We start from the raw sequence: 24136 nt of genomic DNA, 5'->3' as shown, positions 1-24136 counted from the left end.
TGTCAGCTGCACAGTCTCTCGCTGAGGTTCAGTTGGATGCGCTTGGTTAGTAGCAATATTCAGACTGGGGTTTGGCCTTCAAACCATGACTGATTGATTTTAAGGGGCTTAAAGGTTGCCAGTAACACATTCCAGTGTTACCGTACCACCAGCAGCCTGGATCCTGGCAAAAGAGGCCAGAATGGGCCCATGTGTACAGGTTCAAGGAAAATTCTGTTAAAATTATATAATACAAAACATCAGGCTATCAGAAAGCTTTAAGGCAGTTATGGGTGCATACTCTGGAGTCAGAAATACACAAGTAAGAAAAAAAAAGAATCACACCATCCATTGTCTCCCTCTTTTTATATGTCTCCTTGTTTCTCCTCATCCTTTATCTCAGGCTCGGCTGGACTTCCGAGACCCTCTCTTGGTGTCTTTGGAGTTTGGGCAAGCTGATGAGGACAAAGGCCCCGTCCTGGACGAAAGTCTTCCTAAATCCATTAATAAGACGGTAAGACTACTTCATGACATATTTAACTCACTTTTGTTAAATGAACAGTTCAACAAGAAGGAGCAGAAGACTAAAAGTCCCAGACAGACGAACATATTTCGTCAATCAGTCCGTATAAACCAGCAGTAGGAAGTGGGGTTTTTGTTCCTGGCTTCAAACATGTTGCTGCTGTTACAGCGAATTTACATCTGCAACAGCTGACTGCTGTCCTTCAGTGTTTCCCCAAGTCTGCATTAGTGTTTCAACTCCAACAGCCGGGAAATCTTCCCACACTCCCACATGCATATTTGCTTGAAGAACAAGAGGATTTCCATGTAATTTTCACAGCGAGTGATGTTTCCAGATAAAGTGGGAAACTATGGCAGGAGACGTCGCCATCATTTGAGTGCCATTAAGATTCATATGTGTGTGTGTGTGTTTGTGTGTGTGCATATGTGTGGGAAAAACACATTAGGGGCACCGTCATTGTTAATCACTGCTCAACACTGCATTCAAGGGGCTTGCCACATTCTGCTCCTCTGTACTATCACAGCGACACACACTGCTGCAGTTCCTCAAGCGAGGAAGTGACATTAAGACTTCTGTTCTTATGTGAAGGAAAAGCTGGGACTCACATAGTTCTTTTGCCATCATGCTGTGTATCTTAGTCTGGTGTCTCATCCTGTCCTGGGAGAGTGAAGACTGTTGATCTTATAATGGTCCAGCGGGACAGTTTTGCAAATGGGATAAAATGTGACTGCGCCTACGAAACCCTCGGGGGTAAAAGGAAAGGAAATTAAGTTCATCTGAATGCACCCCCTTTTGTCAGGAGAGCGAACAAATAAACAGCAGCTCCAAGAGTTTACTTATAAAGATGTTCTTTTCTTGCTGATAAAGTTCACTTTAAATTATGAGAAAAATAAAAAGAAAAAAATATTTGTATTAAGTACTATAAATTAAAGAGGTTGCAATTACATAACTTCAAATACTAAAATTATACTGAAAGCAGACTGTCAAGCCATCCTCATCAGAACAAAAAACAGAACCAGAAACTACATTGTTCAAGAGAGTTTATGGTTTATATTTAATGAACCGTTTACCATTTACCACCAGTAATTTTTACACACTGTACATTTAACCTGCATACTGAAGGAAAAATTTGTTAGTGTGTGTTAAATAATAGCTAATTTAGCCAGTTATTAATTGTCTTTAATAATGCTACACACACACATTATGCCTAAATTTAAATGGGATATATAATACAAACCCATCTGACATTATTAAAGGGTAGAAATAATCAGATATCCTTACTTTTTGTAGCTGAAGTTACAAACTTGCTGGTTTATTGTTTTCTAGGTTTAGACATAGCATGTCCCTAACTCACTGTAAAGCTCAGTATCCGTTTGTTTGTGCTGGCATAACTTCTCTTATGTGCTTTGTCAGAATGGGTTTAGAAAATGTTATTTTTTGGGTTTTTTTAAGCTCCTCATTTGTGAAATGACTTTACCAAAAATGAAGTTTTCTCTTGGTAATGCCATAATAACAATGTCATGAAGGCCTTTTGCTACAATAACTGCATTGTTAAAATCAAATATTGTGACAGTCTCATCGTGTTTACATGCCTTAAAGGTGAAACAGCATTTTTGTTGTCTCCATGCTCCAAAACACCTTACCGAAATGAAAGAACAGGTTAACAAGAAGCTGTTGGATCCATTTGATTTGAGTCAGGTGTGTTTGAGCAGGGAAACAACAACAGCCTGCTGGATACCGGTCCTCGAGCACTGGAGTTTGACACCCATGCCTTAAAGGTTACACAGAATTTTCAATATAATACATCAACAGAAAGCTGTGTGCTCAGTGGAGATAGAGTGGCAGAACTGTGTTTTCTCAAGAGAGTGCAGTGTTAAATGTTGCCTGTTCTCTTGCTAAAACACAGCTTAGTCCACTTTCGCTCTACTTTTTGTTTTTTCACAATAACACACAATAGTCAATAACCCAAAAATGAAGATCTTATTTTGTCTTCTAGATACCTTTGGTTGACTGTGGAGGCGATCAGACGTGCATCCCTGACCTCTCACTCAAAGGAGATCTCACTGTAAAGAAGTACGTGAGATACAGAAACCAAAAGAATTTACTTTTACATGACTGAGTGAGCTGAAGTGAATCTTAAATTGGGTTATTGTATAGATTCCATTCATTTTTGTTTTTACAAATACTGATTTGATGCTGAATTTCTGGTGATAATAACACAAAATGATCATTTAAGCCAACATCAGAAAACTGGACTTAATCTAAAATTGTTTTATAATCTGTACAGACAAGAAGAAAATTTACCTGAGATATATATATAGATAGATAGATAGATAGATAGATAGATAGATAGATAGATATATAGATAGATAGATATATATATATATATAGATATATATATATAGATATATATATATGTATATTTATATAAATTGTGTAATAACAGTTGCTGATTATTTAAAAATGTGCTTTACATGTATATATTGGTGTTGTAATCTGACAGCACAGTGGAAAGTTTAACAGGCCTAAAAATCCCTGCAGAGCATGACTGCGCCCTAGTGGAGAGACGTTCCCATCACAACTAAGCATGCTGACGCTTGTCCTTTCCTTCTGCAGTGTTCTGATCAAAGTTAATACAAAAGAAAAGATTAACTTGGACATCAGCTTAAAAAACAAGAAAGACAATGCCTACAACACCAAAGTTATCATCACCTTTACAGAGAACATCAACTATGTGAAAGTAGAGGTGAGATTTCAATTTCCCTTCATCTTCATCACTTAAAGCAGAGATGAGATTAAAACAAGAAGCAATGATGTTTTACTTTAAATCACCAGCCTGAGAAGGACTGCAATCTGAACCACACACGAGTGGAGTGTGCTGTCGGATACCCTTTCCTAGAGAGTCAGAAAGAGGTTAGTTTTAGTTTGTCCTGTGTACTATGTTTCCACTCATTTATTTCATTTTTAGTCTTATATTAACTTTTTTCATTTATCTTTTAGATGCAGTTTTCTTTGTTTATTTTGCTGCTAATGTTGCAGACTTGTATTTGTAAAAAGATAAAAGGGCTGTTTTAAATGTTTTTATAATTACATTTGATTTTTACTCCTGCTCATTGGAGTCACTGTGTGATCTGACACCCACAGGAACATTTCATTGTGAAATTTGAGACAAATCCCAACCATATCAAGGAAAAAATTGAGATCAATGTGATTGCTACAAGGTGAGAAGATCCAAGCAATTTTTCCGTCGAACCTGATCAGATGAATTTTGCTTTGTTTTTTTTTAGAAAAGTGGGATACATATCAGTACAAATTACATTTTGAGCAACTGGATTGCACATTAATACATAGTTTTCTCACAGTGACAGTGAGGAGCCGCCTCATACCCTTGGTGACAACACTTGGGACATCGCCATCCCTGTGAAGTATCAAGCTGGAGTCATATTTAATGCGTTAGTATTGTGGAAAAGCAAGCATGCCATCTTCACTGCAGTTTTGGCAATATAAAACATTCTGAGTTTGACAACTCAAAACATCTGTTCAGTGATAAACTTTACAATAATATGAGTAATGATTAAACGAGTGAAATTAGTTACATTTATTATATTAGTTTTTGTATTGAATTAAATTTTAATGGCCTTCCCAACATCAGAGTCGCATGATTAATAACAAGTATTTGACATTTGGACTTTTACTTTTGTGAAAGCAGTTTTATCACAAAATGACAAGAGTTGCTTACAATGGTTTATGGCTAATTTTATTATTCAATGAGTCTCAAATTTGACCTATTTGTATTGCAAATTATTGAAATTTATCAATACAACATGATTAAAAGCTCCCATCAGATGCAGTACTGCAGTTAAACTTGTGAACGTTGTACTTAACAGAGCATGTAGCGGATAAATAGCAAGTTATATTCACAATAAGATTAATGAAATAACCAGACACAAAACTCCAAATCTGTGTAAATATTTATTTTACACAACCAGTTGTATAAGACAAAAACCTTAATGCATTTCTTGTGCTGCTTTCTTATGGCTAAAGATATGGTGGCATGGGTTTAAATTATTGAGGTATGAATTAACACATCTTCTTAAAAAATATGCATCTTTCAGAGAACATAAGAATGTACACATTGAAGTAAAAGATGGTGAACAATATGCCTCGGAATTCAATGACACCAATTTGATCGGAGAGGAGGTCAACATCAACTACACGGTAGCATCTACACACAACCCCCATAAATGATGATTGAGTCAAATAAACGGAGGATAATGTTGCATGTGGTTTGGTATTCCAGCAGGACTCGCTTTGAATTAAGTCGACTTTTTAATCTTTATCGTCTCACATATCTGCAGATACTGAAGTCCGGTGATTCGATGCCACCTCTTCAGCTGACAGTGTCATATCCTCATTTGTCTCCACTGAAAAACAGGTTGCTGTACCTGACAAACGTCATCACCAGCTCACAGGTGTGTACACACACACACACACACACACGTACAAATACACACTACAGACATGTTCAGGGTTTTCCTAACTCAAATGCACTAATATCTTTGTTGAGATACTCTGTGCACCCTTTAAAGCCCAAGCTGCAGCTAGCTGCTGCTGATGATCCCCCATTAGCTTGCAGATAGCTGCTGGAAGCAAATGGGGATCTAAACATATAAAGAAAAATAATAAATTAATAAAAAAAAACATATAAAAAAACAAACAAACAATGAACAACTAGGGAGAAGAGTCAATTAAAAAAAAAAACAAAACAAAACTGAAGTCTTTATTTGAGCCTTTATCACAATCTGAAAAACAAAAAAAATACTATTTACTTTTGGGCATTTCACCATTTATTATCATGTGATTGATCAAAATGATTGATCACATGACAGTAGTGTAGTCCTCAGCTTTTTGGCATCTGCCAGGTTGCAGGAGGTCAGTATCTTTTGGTGTACAACAGGGTTTTAAAATTTCTACCATATAGTGATGCAAAATTTCTCACTGTATCAAATATGATACGTTTGGCTTTATAGGGTCAATGCAATACATTCCCTATCCTTTTAATGTCTTATACTAACCCTGGTTAGTTATCCTAACCCTAATGATCTTTGAGTGGAGATTTGCAGTAATCAAACCCATTCAGATGAAACTTGTATCAGAGCCTCTTCCATTCTCTTTAATCTTTACTTCCACTTTCAACCTTTACAGTCAACCTTTTCTTTCACCGTCCTTGAAAATTTAAGTCATCCAGATTCCCCCCAACAACTGTATAACAACTGCAGTTGGCCCACCTCCTGTCATTCTCCTGGTTAGTTGCAGGAACTTGAGCTAACTTTTCTTCTACCATTTCTTCTTCATGTCTGGCCTTTGGTTCTCCATTTCAAACTACTTTTATTATCTGGCTGATTATAGAATTGTTAAGATTGATTTTCAGCCCCTAATCTTTGCCCTTATCTTAACCAAAAATCATTGTTCTAGTTCTGAACACTAAAAAATACCCTTAATATCCTTAAAACACTCCCAGCTTTAAACCACAGTTCCCCCACATTGACAGAATTTTCCCAAAAACTGATGTCCTATCACATTTTTGGTACCCATATTTATATAAAAACAAACACAGAAACGCATAAATTGTGACAGCAGTACTTAGTATGTATTTGCATTGTATTATGCAGTAGTGTTTTTACCTCACGAGTACCGTTGGTTCCTAAAAGGGAATTTTCTCACAACAACATCAGTCATTTCAACAATGATTGGGATAAAAAGCACATACCTGCAGACTTGGGTGGGATTATATAAGATCATGCTTACATGCCTTTTGAACTTTTTGTGGGTTTTTTTTCTCTTTTTTGGTCTGTTTTTTTCTATTTTTGTTTTTATTTTTGTCTTTATGTTCAAATAAACTTTCTACTGGCTTTCTAATGACATGTTATTGTAGCTTAACTATAAAAAACTCACCATTGTGACTTGTCATGCAGGTAAAATGTACCCTAGATAATTTGATCAACCCTGATAAAATCAGCCCAGGTAAAGTTCCCAAACCAAAAAAGGAAACTCTCAGTTTCTTCCTGCTGGTGAGTGATATGATTTTTAATATCTAAACTCTGCCAAGTCATCCCTGCTTCTATTTTACTGATATATTTTCTTTGCAGCAATGTGGACAAACAAATTGTAAATCATTCACCTGCTCGATCCCTGATGCCAAGAGGAGTTATGTTAACGTTACTTTCAGAGTGTGGAAACCTACGTTCATCAAGGTAGGTTAAAGAAGCACATGAACGCACGCATATCTAAGGATCTGCTGTTTAGTACTTTGTATGCATGGGAATAAATTGTAGAATAAGAACAAACTAAAGCCGATTAATGTGTGATTGGTGTGTAGAGAGGAAAAAAAACTTTTAAGGACATATTTATGTTACAGGGGGAGTTTTCCAGCTTATCCATGACAGTGAACGGCACCTTGAACGTTGTAAATACTCATCTGTTTGAACTGGACAGCAATAACAAGATTAGAAGTGTAAGTCACAAAGTTTTGATTTTATTTTCATAAATTGTTTTTATTTATTATTTATTTACATTGTATTTGTTTATTTTTTATTAGTGCATGTGGATGTCATGATGTATGTTTACATGTATGTTTACATATACATATATCATTTACTTATGTGCTGAACAGGTGAAGATCCAGGTCTCAAAAGAAACAGTCAGTGGGATCCCCATCTGGATCATCATCATCAGTATCCTGATCGGATTGCTCATCTTAGCACTCGTCATCTTCATTCTCTGGAGGGTAATATTTCCTCATTCATACTGCTGAGTATCTTTAATATTCCAATGTCTTCTGAACCAGCCTGTAGCATTTTGCAGCGCATTATGCATAAGTATTGCAGTGCAAGCCAGATCATGGAAAGTTTAGTCTCCGGATTTTGTGAGAAGTTATGATGTTAAAAATCAAAACAAAAAAAGAATGGAGATAGAAGGAAGAAACCAGTTTGGTAAAATGCTGCATCAATGATTAATTTGAATTTTATCTATAAATTGGGGGCTTTCAAGAGGTGTCAAAAGGAACCAAAAGCTAAAGAGGATTGACCCTGGAAGGAAGGTGGCACTTTTGAGCTTCCACTAAAAAAAAATCTGGTTAGCGCATCTGATTGATGAGTATTTATTTCCACTTCTCTGTGTCTGTCATCTCACATCAAATTGTGCAGAAGACAAGTTATTAATGTTTGTTAAGAGAACCTTCAGACTCTTAATCAGCCAAGTAGAAAAAGCACACCTGGCTGCAGTGGTTGAGCATACTGGAGAATGAATGAAGACAGAGCTTTGTTCAGAGCAAAGAAAGCATTTAAATCACAGCAATAAAATGTTAATCTGAGAGTTTCACAGCAATTGTGCTCCAAGGCACCAATAAAAAGAAAACAATCCATTAAGAGATTCAAAGTAAATGGAGTTAAAGCAGACTTGTTTACAGCAACTTCTCTGTGTGTATGGCGGAGGACAGAGAACTCTGATCATGGCAAGAAAGAAGCGAAAAAAGCAATAAAACATTAATGTCTCATTCTTTTACAAGGATTTTGCTCACAGCTGCTAATTACATCTAAAACCTACACAAGAATGTCACATTAGGTCATTTTCTAATAAAGCTGAAGGGCACATCCTGATGTGACCCAATGCACGAGCTCAAATATTCCAGGGAGTATATAGGATGAGTGACACACTTCAGTGGGTTTAATTTGCCTAATCTACCCTGTACCTTATGCTGATGTGAAAATGCCTATGACTAAAAGGATATTTCACCTGTTTAACCCCATAAATCCCAGCCATATTTTAGAAAAAATGCAAAAAAGACAAAAAAATTTCCACAATAATCACATTTATACAGATAATCTTGGTATCAAGGGACACCAATGCCCCTAGAGAATGTGAAACTAGGAATCATTTTGTGATTAAGTTTTCTGATTTTTCAGTGTGGGTTCTTCAAGAGGAAATCCCGGGACTATTCAAAGGAGGACATGATGGACTGAAGCTTTCAGAAAACCACCACTGGGTCACTCAGAGTGACAGAACCAAACTGATGGAGGAGAGATGCCATTAAACCCATAGACACCTCAGTGCTTTGACACACTGACTACCTGGAAAACACAGCTTGTATGACTGTTTCCTAATCTGAAATGTGTCATTGAGTCTTTGCAAATACTCCGAAATGATTTTTCAGTGCTGCTTCATGCAATCAGGTTGCAAGACTGGTCCCTGCGTTGGTCCCGTAAACAGAGACAGTGACACTCACTGCAAACCTTATTTTGCTTCACCTTCTGTTTTCCCTCATTCGACTGCTGACAAGTAGCATTAATCAGCATCGCACACAGGCGGTTGACATCAGCTTCAAAACTACAGTAGCTCAACTCCATCTTAAAAGGAAAAATGGTCTCAGGTTATTTACAACGCAAATCCAAAGTTGCCTAAACCTTCTTACATAAATAAATAATGTTAACACATTAAAAGGACAATATGTGAATTCTACATGCGCTGGAGCGATCTGGGATTATATAAGACCGCTCCAGCGGTTTTATATAATCCCATGTGTTAAAACATGTCTGCTTGATAAATTTTATGAAACACTGTATTTTTTTAGCAGTTTATAGCATTTTGTTTTTTATGTATTATAACTATATAACATGGCACATGTTTGATTTCTAAGTGCTAGCCAAAGATGGAGAACTGAATGCAAGATTTTCCTCCAGCAAAGGTGCGATTCTGTATGTTTTCTCTTATTTCCTGTTACTTCCGATGTTACATGAGTGTAGTTAGTGTCACCTTGGTTACTGAGAGATACAGAAAGCTGCACCTTTGATTGTACTGTAAATAGAAATGCTCACAGATGTAAAGCTTTAATGTGTACAGAATTTTGTTTGCTTTTAATTTAATTTTTAATTCTCTTTTTTTCTTTTTTTTTTGTGGCCATACCTTATTTTTGCAGATTTTGCTCAGGTGCTAAAAGTATAATGAAGGACATCTGGATTTGACACATAAGAAAATTAACTGGCTTTTGCCATGAAGTCAAAGCTTATGCAGATATGTAAATAGTGTTATATTTGATGAAAAATTAAAGTATAATTTTCTGTACTAAAATATATACAATGATGACAATTTGTATCCTCTACTTTGGTTTTATTTGTTCAGAAAATTATATTTTAAACCTGTTGAATACTTCATTTTGATGCTAAATGAGATGATATTAGATTTCCACCTTTACATTTCCATAAAACATGGGCATATTGCTCCAGTTTAGTAATAAATGCCTGCCCATTTACCAGGTTTCTTCATCTAGTAAAGGGATTCCCTGTTGGCTTCAGCATTTACACAAAATATTAGCTCACTGTAGGCTCACTCTTACCCCATAAGCATAAATAGTACCTTATTCATTCAGGTTCTCTGCTTTGTTTTGGTTTCCAGCAATGGCACAACTACACAGTATGCTCAGAGAGATGGTGGAAAAATATTTTCCAGCCTCTTACTTGACTTTTTCCCTCACTGGTGTGGAATAACTTTGAGGGGAAATAGCAAAATAAAGAGACAGTTTTTGCATATTTCAGTTCTCCTCAGCTCTCGCCCTTCACTGTTGGCATGAAGCACATGAGATACATTAATTGTACAGAACATGTAAGCATTGGTTGTTTTAGGATTATATGGCCACATCTGATTAATGCACAAGGGGGAGTAAAAGGCACAAAGTGGAAGTTGTGAGCTCCAGGCCTGCTTTCTACACTGCTGTGAAGTTTCATTGTAATGCACTGGTTTGTTAGATTTTATGTGTCTTCATCAGCACAGAAATAACCTAGCTCCTATGTACAAAAATAAAGACTTTTTATGAAATAATTTTTTAACAATGTTTCTTTTTTTTTTCTTTTTTTTTTTCTCGAATTGGGGTTCCCAGATCATCTCCTGAAAAGATAAAATTTTTAGGGGATAATCTATATAATAATAATAATAGAGTTGCCTAAAGTGAGGTACACAAAAGTAAATGGGCTTTTTTTCCCCCACAATTCTTTTGTAACTACACATGACTACATAGATATAAATATATAAATAAGATATTAATATCTGTATGTATAATAATATTGATAGTAGACGTATGTGTCCTGATTATATTTGAAATAAAAATGTTATTAGGACAATTGACAATTGATTGTTACTTAATTTCAATTTCTTTGAACTATAGAACATAAAATCAAAACTGAGGAAGCAAAACAGGACACCTATGGTCATGTGGACGCCAGCAGAATTTATGCCTATTATGGGTTTGTAAAAGTAATATGATATGAGCCTTTTGTGTAACACAAAAATTGTTTGTACTGCTTTACTGCAAGGCACGTGTCTGTCCAAATTACATATAGGAAATAAACGGCTGATTGATAGTTTTTTATGCTAATCTACTCGTGGCCTGATTGAGTGTTAAGCAGGTAAGGAACGATAACAAGGACGAAATCCTGCAAGTCAGAGTTTAGGGGAAAAGCAAGGCGTAAAGTCAGAGTGGTTTTATATGCGAGAGCGCCACCTGGTGTTCACTCTTCAGACTCAGACATAAGTGACACTCCGGGAGGGGAAGCAGAACAAACTGTATGCTGTTGGGGGATCCATCTTGCCCGAAAAAAGAGACGAGGGTGAAGAATTCTTCAGTTTAGAGTCACATAGTCTGTTTTGTTCCCCGCTGAGTGCTCTGGGGAGCCCAGGGAGGGCTGTGTTGCTGGTTGTAGGATGTCCCGACATGAGGGTGAGTTGACAAACGGATCCACAGCGTTTGGGATGGTGGCTACTACACCTCATCAGCTAGCTTCTCTGCTAGCTTTGCTAAGTGCCTATTCAAGTCAGGAGGGGTTGTTGCGCTTTGCGTTTAAAGTTCCCAGGCTTTTCCCTTAATGTATACATTTACTGTCAGCATCCCTGGTGTATATCTATGTCTCATGATTTGAAATTTAAAGATAGCGGCTGTAGCCTGCTCGTAATGAGACGGCGGCAGAGCGGAGCTTAGTAGCTAGCCTTTGCTAGGTGCTATGTTACCTTTCGTTAACCGGGCTAGCAAGCAGGCTAATGCATGCTAATATAAGAAGTCGTTGGAGTACAGTAGTTATGACTTCGTGACGTTTAATTTGACCTTCATTACTTTTATTAGTGACACTACTTATGCTCTCTAAAATGTCTGTTATGATTGTTCGCTTACATATAGGCTATATGTTGATTTAAAAGAGTGTAGCAGGTAAATTAGCACCATACTGTCTCGTGTAGTCACATACTGTTGTTAGCGAGTGCACTGTCATCAAGAAGACAGAAAGTCTCAGGCCTCTAACCATAAATCAGTCACCAAGTTAGCTAGCTGCCAGGTAAGAAGCCAGTCAAGGTTAAGTTAGTTTGTTTTATTGCAGTCTGTAACTTTAGACAGTCAGATGTTTGTTTCGTTGAATCTCCAGTGAAGTTACTGAGGTGGACCAAAATACAAACATAGCAACTGTAAGGTTAGTTAGCTTCTCTATCGCCGAGTGGCAGACTGCAACAACTTACTTTTTGATCTTCTCCAAAAAGACAACAAAGATACTTGCCAACCTGTTTAACTGTGCTTTAGTAGACAAGCCTGTTCTGGAGATAATGCTGAGTTGTCTTGGTATTTTCTTATGTAAATGACCAAAGCGAAGAAACAGTTTTACAAATACTTCTATCTCTGTGTAAGCCTCAGGTAGTTGATTTTGGAACAGCCAAACCTTTAATCAACTCAAAGCAGATAACTATATGTGGTTAGATTGTTCAGGTCTGGTTTGGTTTGAAAATAATAGCTTTTTCTTCTAGTTAGCTAGATTTTTCTGTCTTTATAGTATTATTAGATTTCTCACCAGTTAGAGGACATTCCTCTGTTTACACAGTGTTTGCCAAGTAAGGATGTTTTCATTTAAAATGAAATATCAATTTTTAGCTTTGGAGAAAACAGTTAGCCACTATCTGAATAATATAACTAGCATGCAACAGTAACCTTTCAGCATAATTTTATTAGACATTTTTATCCTTTAGTTGGCTCCTCCTAAGTGCTCCCTTTCATGATGAATTTGGCTCGTGCATGTAGATGTAATAAGCAACTATATGCTACCTGAAACAGTGTTTACTGCTCTATAAATGAGTAATGAAAGCTACAGCATTCAGATGTTTGTGTTGTGCCTTTGACTTGCTTGTGAAGTTACCAGGAATGTCAGGGTTCTTCAGTGCTGCCACTTGCTCGTCGGTGCTGGTGCTATTCCAAAACACATGCTTTCGTGAGACTGCCAATCAAATAAAGATTGCTTTCTTTCAGTCCATCTTGCAGGCACAGTTGTATGTATGGCATTTGTAACTGAATTATTGGGCTCACATATTTAATGAAACTGTTTTTCTCTTTATTTTGCAGGTGTGAGTTGCGATGCATGTTTAAAAGGCAACTTTAGAGGAAGACGGTTTAAGTGTTTAATTTGCTACGACTATGACCTGTGTGCATCGTGCTATGAGAGCGGCGCCACTACAACACGTCACACCACAGAGCACCCCATGCAGTGTATATTAACCAGGGTAGATTATGGTAAGGGTTTGGCTGGGAGTATGGACTGAAACGTCTGTGCCTCAGTGGAACATATTCTTGTATGATTTTTGCAATGCAACTGTATGATTAAAAAATCTGTCATTATGATTCATATAGTTCATCCTGTATAATCCTGAATTTATTCCCTAACAGGTGCTGTATTTTAATCTTGTCTTTTAGACTTGTATTATGGTGGAGACACTTTTTCAGTAGAGCAACCCCAGTCTTTCACATGTCCTTACTGTGGTAAGATGGGCTTCACAGAAACATCCCTACAGGAGCACGTCACTTCTGATCATTCAGAAACTTCCACAGAGGTGGTGAGTACAATGTGCATTTTAATTTATATAAGCTGCTCTAGCATTGCTGTTAACTTATGTCTTCCACTTTTGTGCTGTTTATTGAGGTCAAGGGGAGGGAAACTTTTTTTAGTTTTACTATGCTATTTCTGTTGAGTTCTGCACTTGAGTCAGCTGAAATTACATCTCTTAATGCACATGCCAAGAACATTTATAGTTTACTTGTTGTCACTGAATGGCTTTTCATGAGTGCTGTCCACGACTGAGCAAAGTAATGTAAAGGTCCACACCGCTGGTAACAGTGCTGACACCTGGTTCGCTGGCTAGCTTATATCTGATGCTTAGCTGTGATGGGAGAGGAAATAGAAAGTAGATACAAGTAGTATTAATTTGGTCCTCACGACACCCAACAATACAAACCCAACATGTGTATTAACCACTGGACTGTGCTTATAATGCTACAGAGAAGGTGTAGCATTTAGTTCATAAAGACTAATGTAGTGAATGTAAGACTTTTAGCAACATTTTTCTGCTTTCACTTAATTTTTTTATGATTTTTGTGCTTATATGTTTTTAGAAGCTGAGAAATAAAAGTTTCTGCAGACAGTGTTATAGTTTAATTCTCAGAAAATCTTCAGGTGTTAGGTGTGTTAAGTTTATGTTTAGCTTTTAAAGCCCTTTTGACCGAATGTCATTGGGCTTAGGAAAAATAAAATGTGCTGAATGCTTAAACTTCTAATTGATTATATTAACTAGTTCTCAGATTGATTTTTGTTTGTTTGTTGTATTTGACAGCAAGTGTTAGTTTTTTTTGAGAATCTGAAGTAACAAGAAGCACATGAGATATGTTTATATTTATTTTGCCCTAAAAATAAACTTTTAGCCCCTTATGAAACTTGTTTATTCATTTTCTGTTTACTGTTAGTATATTTTAACATCTTAGATAGACAGAAACAAACTTCCTCATTTACATGTCTCCTCTGGCAGTCAGTTTTAGGCTAATATCTTCCTAATGAGGATATAAATCTTTCTAATAAGTTACAAATATAATTTCTTTTTTCTCTTAGCCCAGTGTTGTATTAAGGTACTGCAGTTTTGTCTGTGTGCCAAATTGTCCCGAACAGATTTGCGCCACCAAGGGAGGCATGTCGTGTGTATATAATGTTGAGTTTTCAAACGATTTGACTCATTTATAATGAACGGCATGTTACTGGGCTACTTTTTTGTTATTTACATAAATTTATCTGCATTTTTCTGGTTTTCTGGTCATAGTAAAAAACGTATGCAGTTAATTTTGCATAACATACTATGTGTTTAGTTACGGTTGACCAAATTTCAAATGTAGTCAGTTTATTAATATGTAGTACGAACAATTTGAGAAAATATGGCATTTTATTAACTACTAAAGTTAAAAGAGGAAAATCTATGCCATAATAAAAATGGGTAATCTTCCTTCTAAACTGTTTTCTGTTTGCAGTCTTGTGGTCATTTGCAAATCCATTAATGTTCAGATGGTTAGTTATTTGTAAACATTTTAACCACCGTCTGCTGTTTGATATGAAATTGCATTGACGTTAAACATGATTTAGGTTTTTACAAGCAAATGTAGCACCACTGGTTGTGACACCTATTGCTTAGGAGCTTTGCTAATGGGTTTCAAACAGAAGAATCTGTCTCACTCTCATTACAGATCTGTCCGATATGTGCCGCCTTGCCAGGAGGGGACCCCAACCACGTCACAGATGACTTTACAGCTCACCTCACTCTCGAACACAGAGCGCCAAGAGATTTAATATCCTTTCTGCATCTAGACATTATAGTCAGAATATGAACATGTCTTGCATAAATTCATTTGCATTTCTGAGTCGTATTAGAAACATACAGCATAACTGAATTTCACCTTAATGGTCCTGTTTACGATGAGTCCAGCAGTGTCCGACATGTACGCAGGATGTTTCACCCTGGACGAGGACTGGGCGGCCCCAGAGCACGACGGACAAATATGCACTTTACTAGTGGCTCTGCAGGGGGGCTTTCATCCTCTTCAACGCAGAGCTCGACTTACACCCCCAGTAACAGAGAAGCAATGGACCCAATTGCAGGTGAGAGTCAGGGTTGTGCCAGGAGTAATACTCTCAACACAGTGTATTCATGGTTTCTGTCTGTCAGAATCGTTTCAATGTCGAGCAGCAAGAAACGGCTTTTGTCCCCTGAATGACCCTCTGCAGTTTGAAAAGTTTACCTAAATCTTTGATGAAAAATTGTTTACTCTTTGGTGCATAACTCATAATTAGTACAACTAAAACACAAACATGTATGATATGCTGTCTGACACCAAATATCTGTAATATCTTTCTATAATTACCCAGTTTGGATCAATTTGTTTATTTGTTTACGAGTAAATAGTTTTAATATTTACATTTTCACACTTTTTCACTTGTATAATTATAGTATTTTCAAAAACAGGACTTGCACTTTTCATTGAAGCCCCTCTCGAACTGAAAAGATTCATTTTTCCACCATTTTATTGATTTTTTTTTATATTTCTTTTTTGTCAATGTGACAAAAGAAAAATCAAGATATTAACTAAGGATACTAGTACAACAATTTAATGTTATTTTCTTACTTTTCCCTTCAAATGCACTTGACCACATCTTTTTGTACTGAACTACTTTAAAAGAAAAATGATTGAACCTTGTTTTTGTTCTTCTTGAAGAGTTGTTGTCTCAGCTGTCAGGTGTCCGGCGTGCTGCAGGGGGACAGATAAACTCATCAGGGCCTTCGGCCTCACAGCTCCAACAGCTCCAGATGCAACTGCAGTTGGAGCGGCAGCAGGCTCAGGCAGCACGACAGCAGGTAGAGACAGGCCGCCATGCAACGAGACGCGGCAACAACCCAGGCAACACTGGCACCACAGTACCACCACCCAGCACAGCAACTGCCAACACCGCCACTGTGGGCGAAAGCAATCCCTCATCCTCGTCCCACAGCTCCCAGTTCCTATTAGCACGGTGAGTGTAGCTAGTCAGGAACTTCTATAGTTCGGGATAAAAATCCTTGTATTTCATATATGTACTATTTTAAAATGAGTTGAATGTTTTCAGTGTTACAGCATCTATAATAAGCTCATTTAAAGCAGCATGTTTACCCTCAGCGCTCAGGAGACTACAGTGTCTTCAATCCCAGTCCTGCAACTTTCAGGGTAAAAGATTGTTCTGTTGTCCACTAAGGCACAGTGTCTCTGAGGACCACAATGGTCTGGAATGGTTTATTAATTTCAAATGGAGTTGCTTATCAGTTCATACTGGAAAAGCTCTGACCACTGGTGTGATCTGAAAGTGTGTTTGAGTTGATGTTATTGATAGAATACAATAGTTCCTAGTGGTACTGTGGCTTCTGAGATGTGCTCTGGTCTATGGCAGGGCAGTGTTTTGGTTGGAAGTGTCTAACAAATGGAAGGATGCTTGTGTTTGTTGTTTTGTTTTGTTTTTTGTCCAAGTTCAACATTAGATTGTAATAAGGAGGGAAGTTATATTTTAACCTGTCTGTAGTTTTAATATTGTGTCTGTTTTAGCTGTAATTAAGACTGTTGAACCAGTAAATTAGTATTAAACCTAGTTATTTCTGTTTCTCTGAAAAAGAATGAGTATTATTGGTGTAAAGAATTGCTATAAACCTCAGATTAATCAGACAGAATAATCAACTGTCTTCTAAGGATCAATCAGCTCACCCGTAGCATCACAACTTCAGAGTTTAAACCCGCTTGCTATTTTCCATCCTAAAATATGTCCTTCAGTTTAAAGTGTTAATCAATGTTTTTCAGGTTGAATGAACCTAAGATGTCTGAAGCAGAGCGACAGTTTCTAGAAGGAGAGCATGCCGACCGCAGTCTGTTTGTCCAGGAGCTGCTTTTGTCGACGCTGATGCATGAAGAGAGCTCCTCTTCTGATGAAGACGAGCGCCGAGATTTCACCGACTTTGGCGCCATGGGCTGCGTGGATATCATGCCTTTAGATGTGGCGCTGGAGAATCTCCAGCTTAGAGAGAGCAGCTTTTCGGGAAAAGAGCCTCCGCCGCCTCCTCTTTGATGTCCGAGCACCAAGCAGACTGTGTCCTCTGTGCTGCAACTGTCAGTGATGGGCAGAAGACGGCAGCAGTCCTCCCCTGCCTCACCCTCCTCTCTCCCTCCTATTTTCTGAGTTTGTTTTTTGGTGATTGTAATTTCAGGCCTGTCACCATATTTGTTACATTGTAAACAAAACTAAATGAGAGCAAGTGGGATTAAATGTGCGAGTGAGCGAGCAAGCAAGAAGAGAAATTTATAAATATATATATATATATATATATATATAAAATATATATGAAGTCGATAATCAGTCAACTTAACTTTTCTTTATCAGGTTAATGTTACAGGCTGCTGTGGCAGACATTCGCTTCCTGTGGCATACAAATGGCTCTCCATATAAATACTTCACATTCAAAAGTCGAGAGGGCACAGGCTCCTCTGATGAAGCTGCTGTGTGTGTTAATGATTATTAATAAATAAAAAGTGCTTGGATGGGTTACCATAACTACTGCATGCAGTTATTTGCAGCGTGCATGATGTTTAATGACCTTGTCATTAAAACTTTTAAGATATCCCTAAGCTTTCAACTGTTTTTAAACGGTTACTTCAGACTCGGACTAGTTTTGCAAATTCAGTCGCTTCATGCAGGATACAAATTTATTCCAATCCGCTGTTAGATTTTCTTCAAGCAAAGAAAAATGACTGGATTCTACGTTGTTTCCTGCAGAAATACCGCGCTGCGTCTCAGCTCCACTTCTGATGAACGGATTAAAAACTAAATGCAAGAAAGGAGCTTGCCTCTCTAGATGTTAATATTAAACGTTAAAGCCAATAATAATTTATAATTTCTAGATGATTCAGTCCAGTGCTCCTCCACACTCTGCTCATGTCAGACCACATGCTTTCAATGACTTGTTTGAATTTCTTTGCTTGAAATCAGGAGCATGAGACTTTTTCTCATTGCAGTTTTTCTTCTTCGTTTTTTTTTTTTTTGTTTTGCTTTAACAAGATAAGTTTTGTTCTGCTAAAGCTAGCACTTTCTATTTATTCATGTTTTTTTTTTTTTTTTTTTTTTTAGCCTTGTTATGGATGATTCCACCATCATGCCTAAACTTTTATCCTCTGTTCAAAAAAATGTATGTTTGAATTTGTGCGTTTAACTTTCTTAATGGTTCTAAGACATGGGCAGATTTTTTTTTTAATGTAAATTTAGGATACAATAAATATAAACTGCAAATAGCTTTTGAAGAAAGCCAGAGACCACCGTGCTTTTTGCCCCTTTTTATTGTTTCATAGTAACCTGGTGATGCTGACATCTCTTTCTCTTTCAGCCACTTTCAAGAGTAGAGCCCTTCTTTACTCCTCACCCCAGTAAATAAGTGAATTAACCATTAATGACACTAATTTGTGCAACTCTATGTTTAGGGAAAGTTAGTATTTCTTGCCCTATCAGTGTTTTGCTTATACAAAATGGATGGAAGAGTACTGGCTAGCTGTCCGACAGGCTCTTGTTGCTTCAGATGAACAGCTTGGTGACCATTTCTTTTTGATCCCTAATAGGCAAGGCAAGTTTATTTTTATATCACCTTTCATGTACAAGACAATTCAAAGTGCTTTACATGAAACATTAAAAGCATTACAGGAAAAAAAAAAAGCATGAAAGAAAATACAAATAATAAAATCATAAATTAGAAGCAGAATTAAGTTAAAATTACTGTGCAGCTGTCATGCATAGGCGCATGAGAAAAATGTCTTTAACCTGGATTTAAAAGTTTCTACATTTGGTGAAAGTTTAACCTCCACTGGCAGTTTCCACTTATTTGCAGCGTAACAGCTAAATGCTGCTTCTCCATGTTTAGTCTGGACTCTGGTCTGGATGAGTTGACCCGAGTCTTTGGATCGAAGAGCTCTGCTTGGTTTGTATTCTCTGAACATATCACAGATGTATTCTGGTCCTAAACCATTCTGAGATTTGTAATAGAAAGCAACACCTCAGCTCTGTGAAATGCAGATGCAAGGCCAAGTGGTATGCCTACAAGCAGGACTTGAGATTAGAAAATACTGTGAAGTCAAACATCAAGTCACCGCATAGCTTGTAGATATTAAACTGGAAAGCTGAAACATTGTTCAGTACATTGAGGCTAGTTAAGCGAGTGTATATTAAGAGTGGGCTCTGGATTTTGCTTTTAACAGATGGCTTGTGGTAAAAGTCTGTAAGGAAAATGTATTTGTGTTTGTTGGATGCATCGACCCAGCGCTGTGTCCTCACATTCAGAATGGAGCTCTTCAGGTGACATGCAGAGGATTTGGTCAGTATAAACTACTCCATTGTACCACGATGCCTCAGAAACGGATGTATAACTGAATAAGTTATGGTTAGTTTGCCCTTGGTGTGTATGTATGTGTGTGTGCAAGCCTGTGGGCCAGCTGTCCTTGTCATTCCTCAGTAGTTATTGTTAGAAACAAATGGTGCCTTTCCATGGCGCATGTGAGGCTGCTTGTTTTTAAAGGAGCCAGTGTGAGAAAATGATTCACATTTAGGGAGACAGTCTGTCTTCGTCCTGGGTTTTAATTTGTCCAAAACTGCTGGGCCAGTAATGAAGAAAGTAAAAATGGAATCGTACATTTTGACTGCTTAAAACCAGACCTCTTGTTTGGACGCTTTAAAGATAATCTGTGAGGCAGAAATTTAATAATGAAATGAAAATACTTGTGAGAATCACAGCAATCTTAAAGGTACACACAAGTAAATTTTGGACCTGTTTATTTATCAAAGTTTTTTTCAGTTTGTTTTCTAAATTCTTGGCCACATGAGCTGACAGCCATCCTTATCATTACATCATTTTCCCTGTGATGACTGGCACCGTGACCTTACCCGTGGATCCTTTAGCTCTCGTGGGTCAGGCTTGTTGCTGTACTTTGATCCAGAAACCATTTCTCCGTCAAAAGTTAAGAGTTCTCGTCTCTAAGCAACGTGAAAAGAGACTGCAGGAAAAGCTCAGAGCAATAACACAAGTACATCCTATGCTGAAGAATTCTAACCAATTACCTGTTTTATTTTTGCGTCCTCTCAGGTGGCAGACATTTTCAAGTTGCTTCAGACTGACAGAAAGTAACATTTCATTTGCATCTTTTTTTTTTTTTTTTTTTTTTTTTTTTTACAGTTTTGCTGAGAAGAGCTCAGATGCAAGAAAACAAGACTTGTTGGGGAAGTGAGAATACACATAATGACAAGTACTTCCTTCCTGTAGGTCCTGGACAAATAACTTCTACTGAGCCTGAAAGTGTGTTTTTGCTCTTTGCTCTGCTGGATAAGGAGTGATGCACATGTTGCACTTCCCACGATGGCAAGCTTTGCATTAAAACTGAGCAGATCTCCACAAGCATCATCAGCACGGCACACACACGACACCTCCTCTTTTATACTTAATGGTGGAAAAAAACACATTTTGGTTGTGTTGTTCCTGAACTAAACTGGTGCTCTCTTGTTGGAAACAAAGCAGAGAAGGCTAAATGAATAGATTCACTAGGAAAAATATTTAACTTTTACAGGTCCAACATTCACACCTAGTGTTTCTTGGTACAAATAGTTTCCTGATGACTTTGCCTCCAGGAACTACAGCTAATATTTACAGCCTTATCGTGCATCCTGCAGATAAGCAAGTCATTGCTACCTTGCTAGGCACCCTAGTCATGAACCTACATGAATGTTATAAGCTAAAACAACTTTTAAAGCTGTTTACACCTGGTGCATGTGTAAACAGTCACAGGTTGATCTGACATCATTTGGAGTTGGCCTAAAACACACATTTTATTTATTTATTTATTTATTTTAGCAATGTAAACAAAGCCTACTCTTACAACTTACTTTCAGGCAAAGCAAAAGGGTTTTATTTTTGCTTTGCTGAGTTGATGTCTGGATTCAGATAAGTCCAAACTCCCACTGAATGTGGCATCAGTGACAAAACATTACAACAAAAGGGATCTGAGGAAATCAGACACTTATTTATTCACAATCGATGTAATAAGGGGATCTGAAAGGAACATTGTTGATATCTTATTTACTGCCCACCTCGGCTTCATGGGTTGGGAGGAGTCATCCAATCCCCAGCGATCCATCCTAAACAAACTCTTCTGTTCTACCTCTGTTCCCATTGAGCTCCTTTAATCATGGTGCTTTATGCTTCTTGCAGCCACATTTTAGACCACATAACCCTTTCATGCACAGTGGCCCTGTAGTGGACACCTATTTACAAGCTTTTTTTAATTGCATATTCATGAATCAAGATGATATTTTTGTAAATAAACCACTTCAGTGGATGTTAGTGAGTCATCCAATACATTTCCACTCACTGGAGAGTAAAGAAATATTTGATACAATTGAACATAATGTAATTACACAAGTTTGCCTTTGCGATAAATAGGAAAAGAAAATGATACTGCTATATTTTATAGAAGATTTAGACAATATAATTATGTATTATTTTATAAATATTTTACAGAATACATAAAATCATAAATCATGATGAATTTTAAGTATCACTAATAAACAAAAAAAGGTATCACTGCATCTCTGTAGAGGTAAAATACTGTATTTTTTTTTTTTTTTTAAATGTTGCATTGTTTTTTAATTAATCATGCATGAAAAGTTTAATTTTAATTAATTAATTTATTTTTTTGTCATCTTGTGGGATCATAGTCAAAAGTTTGATGACAACAGCAGTAAAACTGGGTTGCCTTCAGGATGCCTGCACGTCCTTTCCCTTACACAATCAAAAGACTTAATACAAAAGGTCTGTCTAATAATAAAAATCCACTCCACATTGCTGTGTTTTAAAACTGGTTGAGATTTTGCCAGTAGAGTGCAAGATTTAGAAACATTTTGATGGATTAGGAGGACTTCACATTTCTGTACAATAAATGTGCAGCAACTTCAGCTAAATGGCAACACACTCATATTCAGACATTAGTCATGAGAAGTGACATAAATTATAACTTTTGATATGAAACCTGGTTTGTTTGTTAATTCCTCAAAAGTTTTGCATCCACTTCCATGCATCAAAAGACTTAAAAGAGGGTACAGAGCATGTTGTAAGACATATCACCTTTATTAAATGCACAGTATCACAAGAAACATTTCCATTAATTGTGGATAAGCTACTCACATGATGCACAAAGCATTGGATTGATTGATAGAACCAGCTGATTAAAGCAGGATTAAATCTGCCAGGAGAATATGCACGCGCACACACACACACACACACACACACACACACACACACACACACACACACACACACACACACACACACACACACACACACACACACACATTCACTCAGATGTATGTGCAAAGGCGCACACAAACGCATCCTCTCTTTGTATTCACATAGTAAAATTTATCTGCACAAGAAGGAAATCTTTTTTTCTTCTTTCAGCATGTATTTACAAAAAAAGATCGTCAACACCGCTCCCGCCCCCAAGAGAAATGACATTCAAAAAAGGTCCCCACCCGTCTAGATTACATTCAAAATAATATACTATTCATGATGCAAAGTCACAGTTATTTCATTTGAAAGAGGATCAAAATAGGCTACAGTCAGTCAGAGATGGTCAGAGTGGTGGAGGTCAGCCAGGAGGACACCTTTAACCGCCTCGCCATCAGCCACACATCTGCTGGCACGCCTGTCAGCGAGGAGTGATCCTGATGTTTAGTCTGTGGTCCTCCTACAGGCAGGCAGCGTCTCAGACAGCCTCTGTGTTAGTTCTCCATCACGGTGGAGAGGAAAGAGGTTTCCTTTTTTTTTTTCTTCTTCTTCTTTTTTTTCTTTTTTTCCCCTTCTTTTTCAGAGAAAAACACACTTGATTTAAAGTCCTTAGCAGATCAAAGGTTGCCAGAAGAAGATTGTGTTCTCACTGGTATCATGAACGAGCACAAAGAAATCATAGAACGTCTCACAAATAAAACCGTATTTACATGTAGTATGTATTGCCAGTGGCCCATAACACATTGTCTGCAATAGATGTCACACAGTTTTGACATGATACCTGCTTTAAACAGATTATACTATTAAACATAGCCTACTATTCATATAGACAAATATCAGAACTGTACAGCATGGACAGCAGTTTATGTACAGCGGACACATGACTATTATACAGAACACTGTATAAAAACATAGAGGGACACAAAAAACTGTTGTTTTCATCTGGGACATTTTGTATAAGTTTGGACTTGCTTTAAAGCAGCCAGGTGGATGTTTTTAGGTAGAGCTGAGGATCAAGATGGAAGGATGAGCACAGCTGCTCAGGTTGTGCATTTGGAAGTTACGAAACGCTACAAAGTGCACTCGACAAACGTAACTTATTGTCTCACTGCTGTACACCTTCATGTAGAAAAACAGGATGATTTGTATAGAATGAGGGATTGCTGCTCTTTTTCCTAAGATTAACACAGACGTCCATACACTTGAACACATTGTTTTAAACCTTTTACTCTTTTTTTTTGCTTTTTTTTTTTTTTTTTTTTAAATCTCAGGAAAACATTACAAGAGTACATTTTAACCCTTTTACTGCCCTTGCAAATGTGCTTCACCACTGCTATATCAGTTGCCACCAGGCTGCCAGGGACAGCAAGTTGAGATGAAAGCACTCCTGTGTTGTGTCAAGAGTAGTTA

At 37.3% G+C, this 24136-nt stretch overlaps 2 protein-coding genes across 3 annotated transcripts in view; both read left to right on the top strand.

The window, feature by feature from the left end:
• The window catches only part of itga1 (integrin, alpha 1), a 54923-nt gene extending 44587 nt beyond the window's left edge, over positions 1-10336 (top strand). For both annotated transcript variants that reach the window (XM_079256596.1, XM_079256597.1), the window contains 13 exons: positions 383-493; positions 2499-2575; positions 3119-3248; positions 3338-3415; positions 3647-3723; positions 3865-3954; positions 4618-4720; positions 4861-4974; positions 6478-6573; positions 6652-6756; positions 6921-7016; positions 7176-7289; positions 8467-10336. In XM_079256596.1, the coding sequence (XP_079112722.1) occupies positions 383-493; positions 2499-2575; positions 3119-3248; positions 3338-3415; positions 3647-3723; positions 3865-3954; positions 4618-4720; positions 4861-4974; positions 6478-6573; positions 6652-6756; positions 6921-7016; positions 7176-7289; positions 8467-8523 (1248 nt within the window). In that variant the 3' untranslated portion in view covers positions 8524-10336. The remainder of the gene's footprint in view (positions 1-382; positions 494-2498; positions 2576-3118; positions 3249-3337; positions 3416-3646; positions 3724-3864; positions 3955-4617; positions 4721-4860; positions 4975-6477; positions 6574-6651; positions 6757-6920; positions 7017-7175; positions 7290-8466) is intronic.
• A 760-nt stretch (positions 10337-11096) lies between these two features.
• Positions 11097-18031, top strand: kcmf1 (potassium channel modulatory factor 1). Its single transcript, XM_079256786.1, has 7 exons — positions 11097-11270; positions 12927-13094; positions 13275-13414; positions 15084-15185; positions 15312-15495; positions 16110-16404; positions 17217-18031. Exons 1-7 carry the CDS (start codon positions 11255-11257, stop codon positions 17479-17481), a joined length of 1170 nt encoding a protein of 389 aa, XP_079112912.1. The 5' UTR covers positions 11097-11254; the 3' UTR covers positions 17482-18031.
• The last annotated feature ends 6105 nt before the right edge of the window (positions 18032-24136 follow it).

This window comes from Telmatherina bonti (assembly GCF_933228915.1).
Source record: "Telmatherina bonti genome assembly, chromosome: 17".
NCBI classification, from domain to species: domain Eukaryota; kingdom Metazoa; phylum Chordata; class Actinopteri; order Atheriniformes; family Telmatherinidae; genus Telmatherina; species Telmatherina bonti.
The sequence above is the reverse complement of the archived record's forward strand: the minus strand, read 5'-3'. Positions and strand labels throughout refer to the sequence as shown.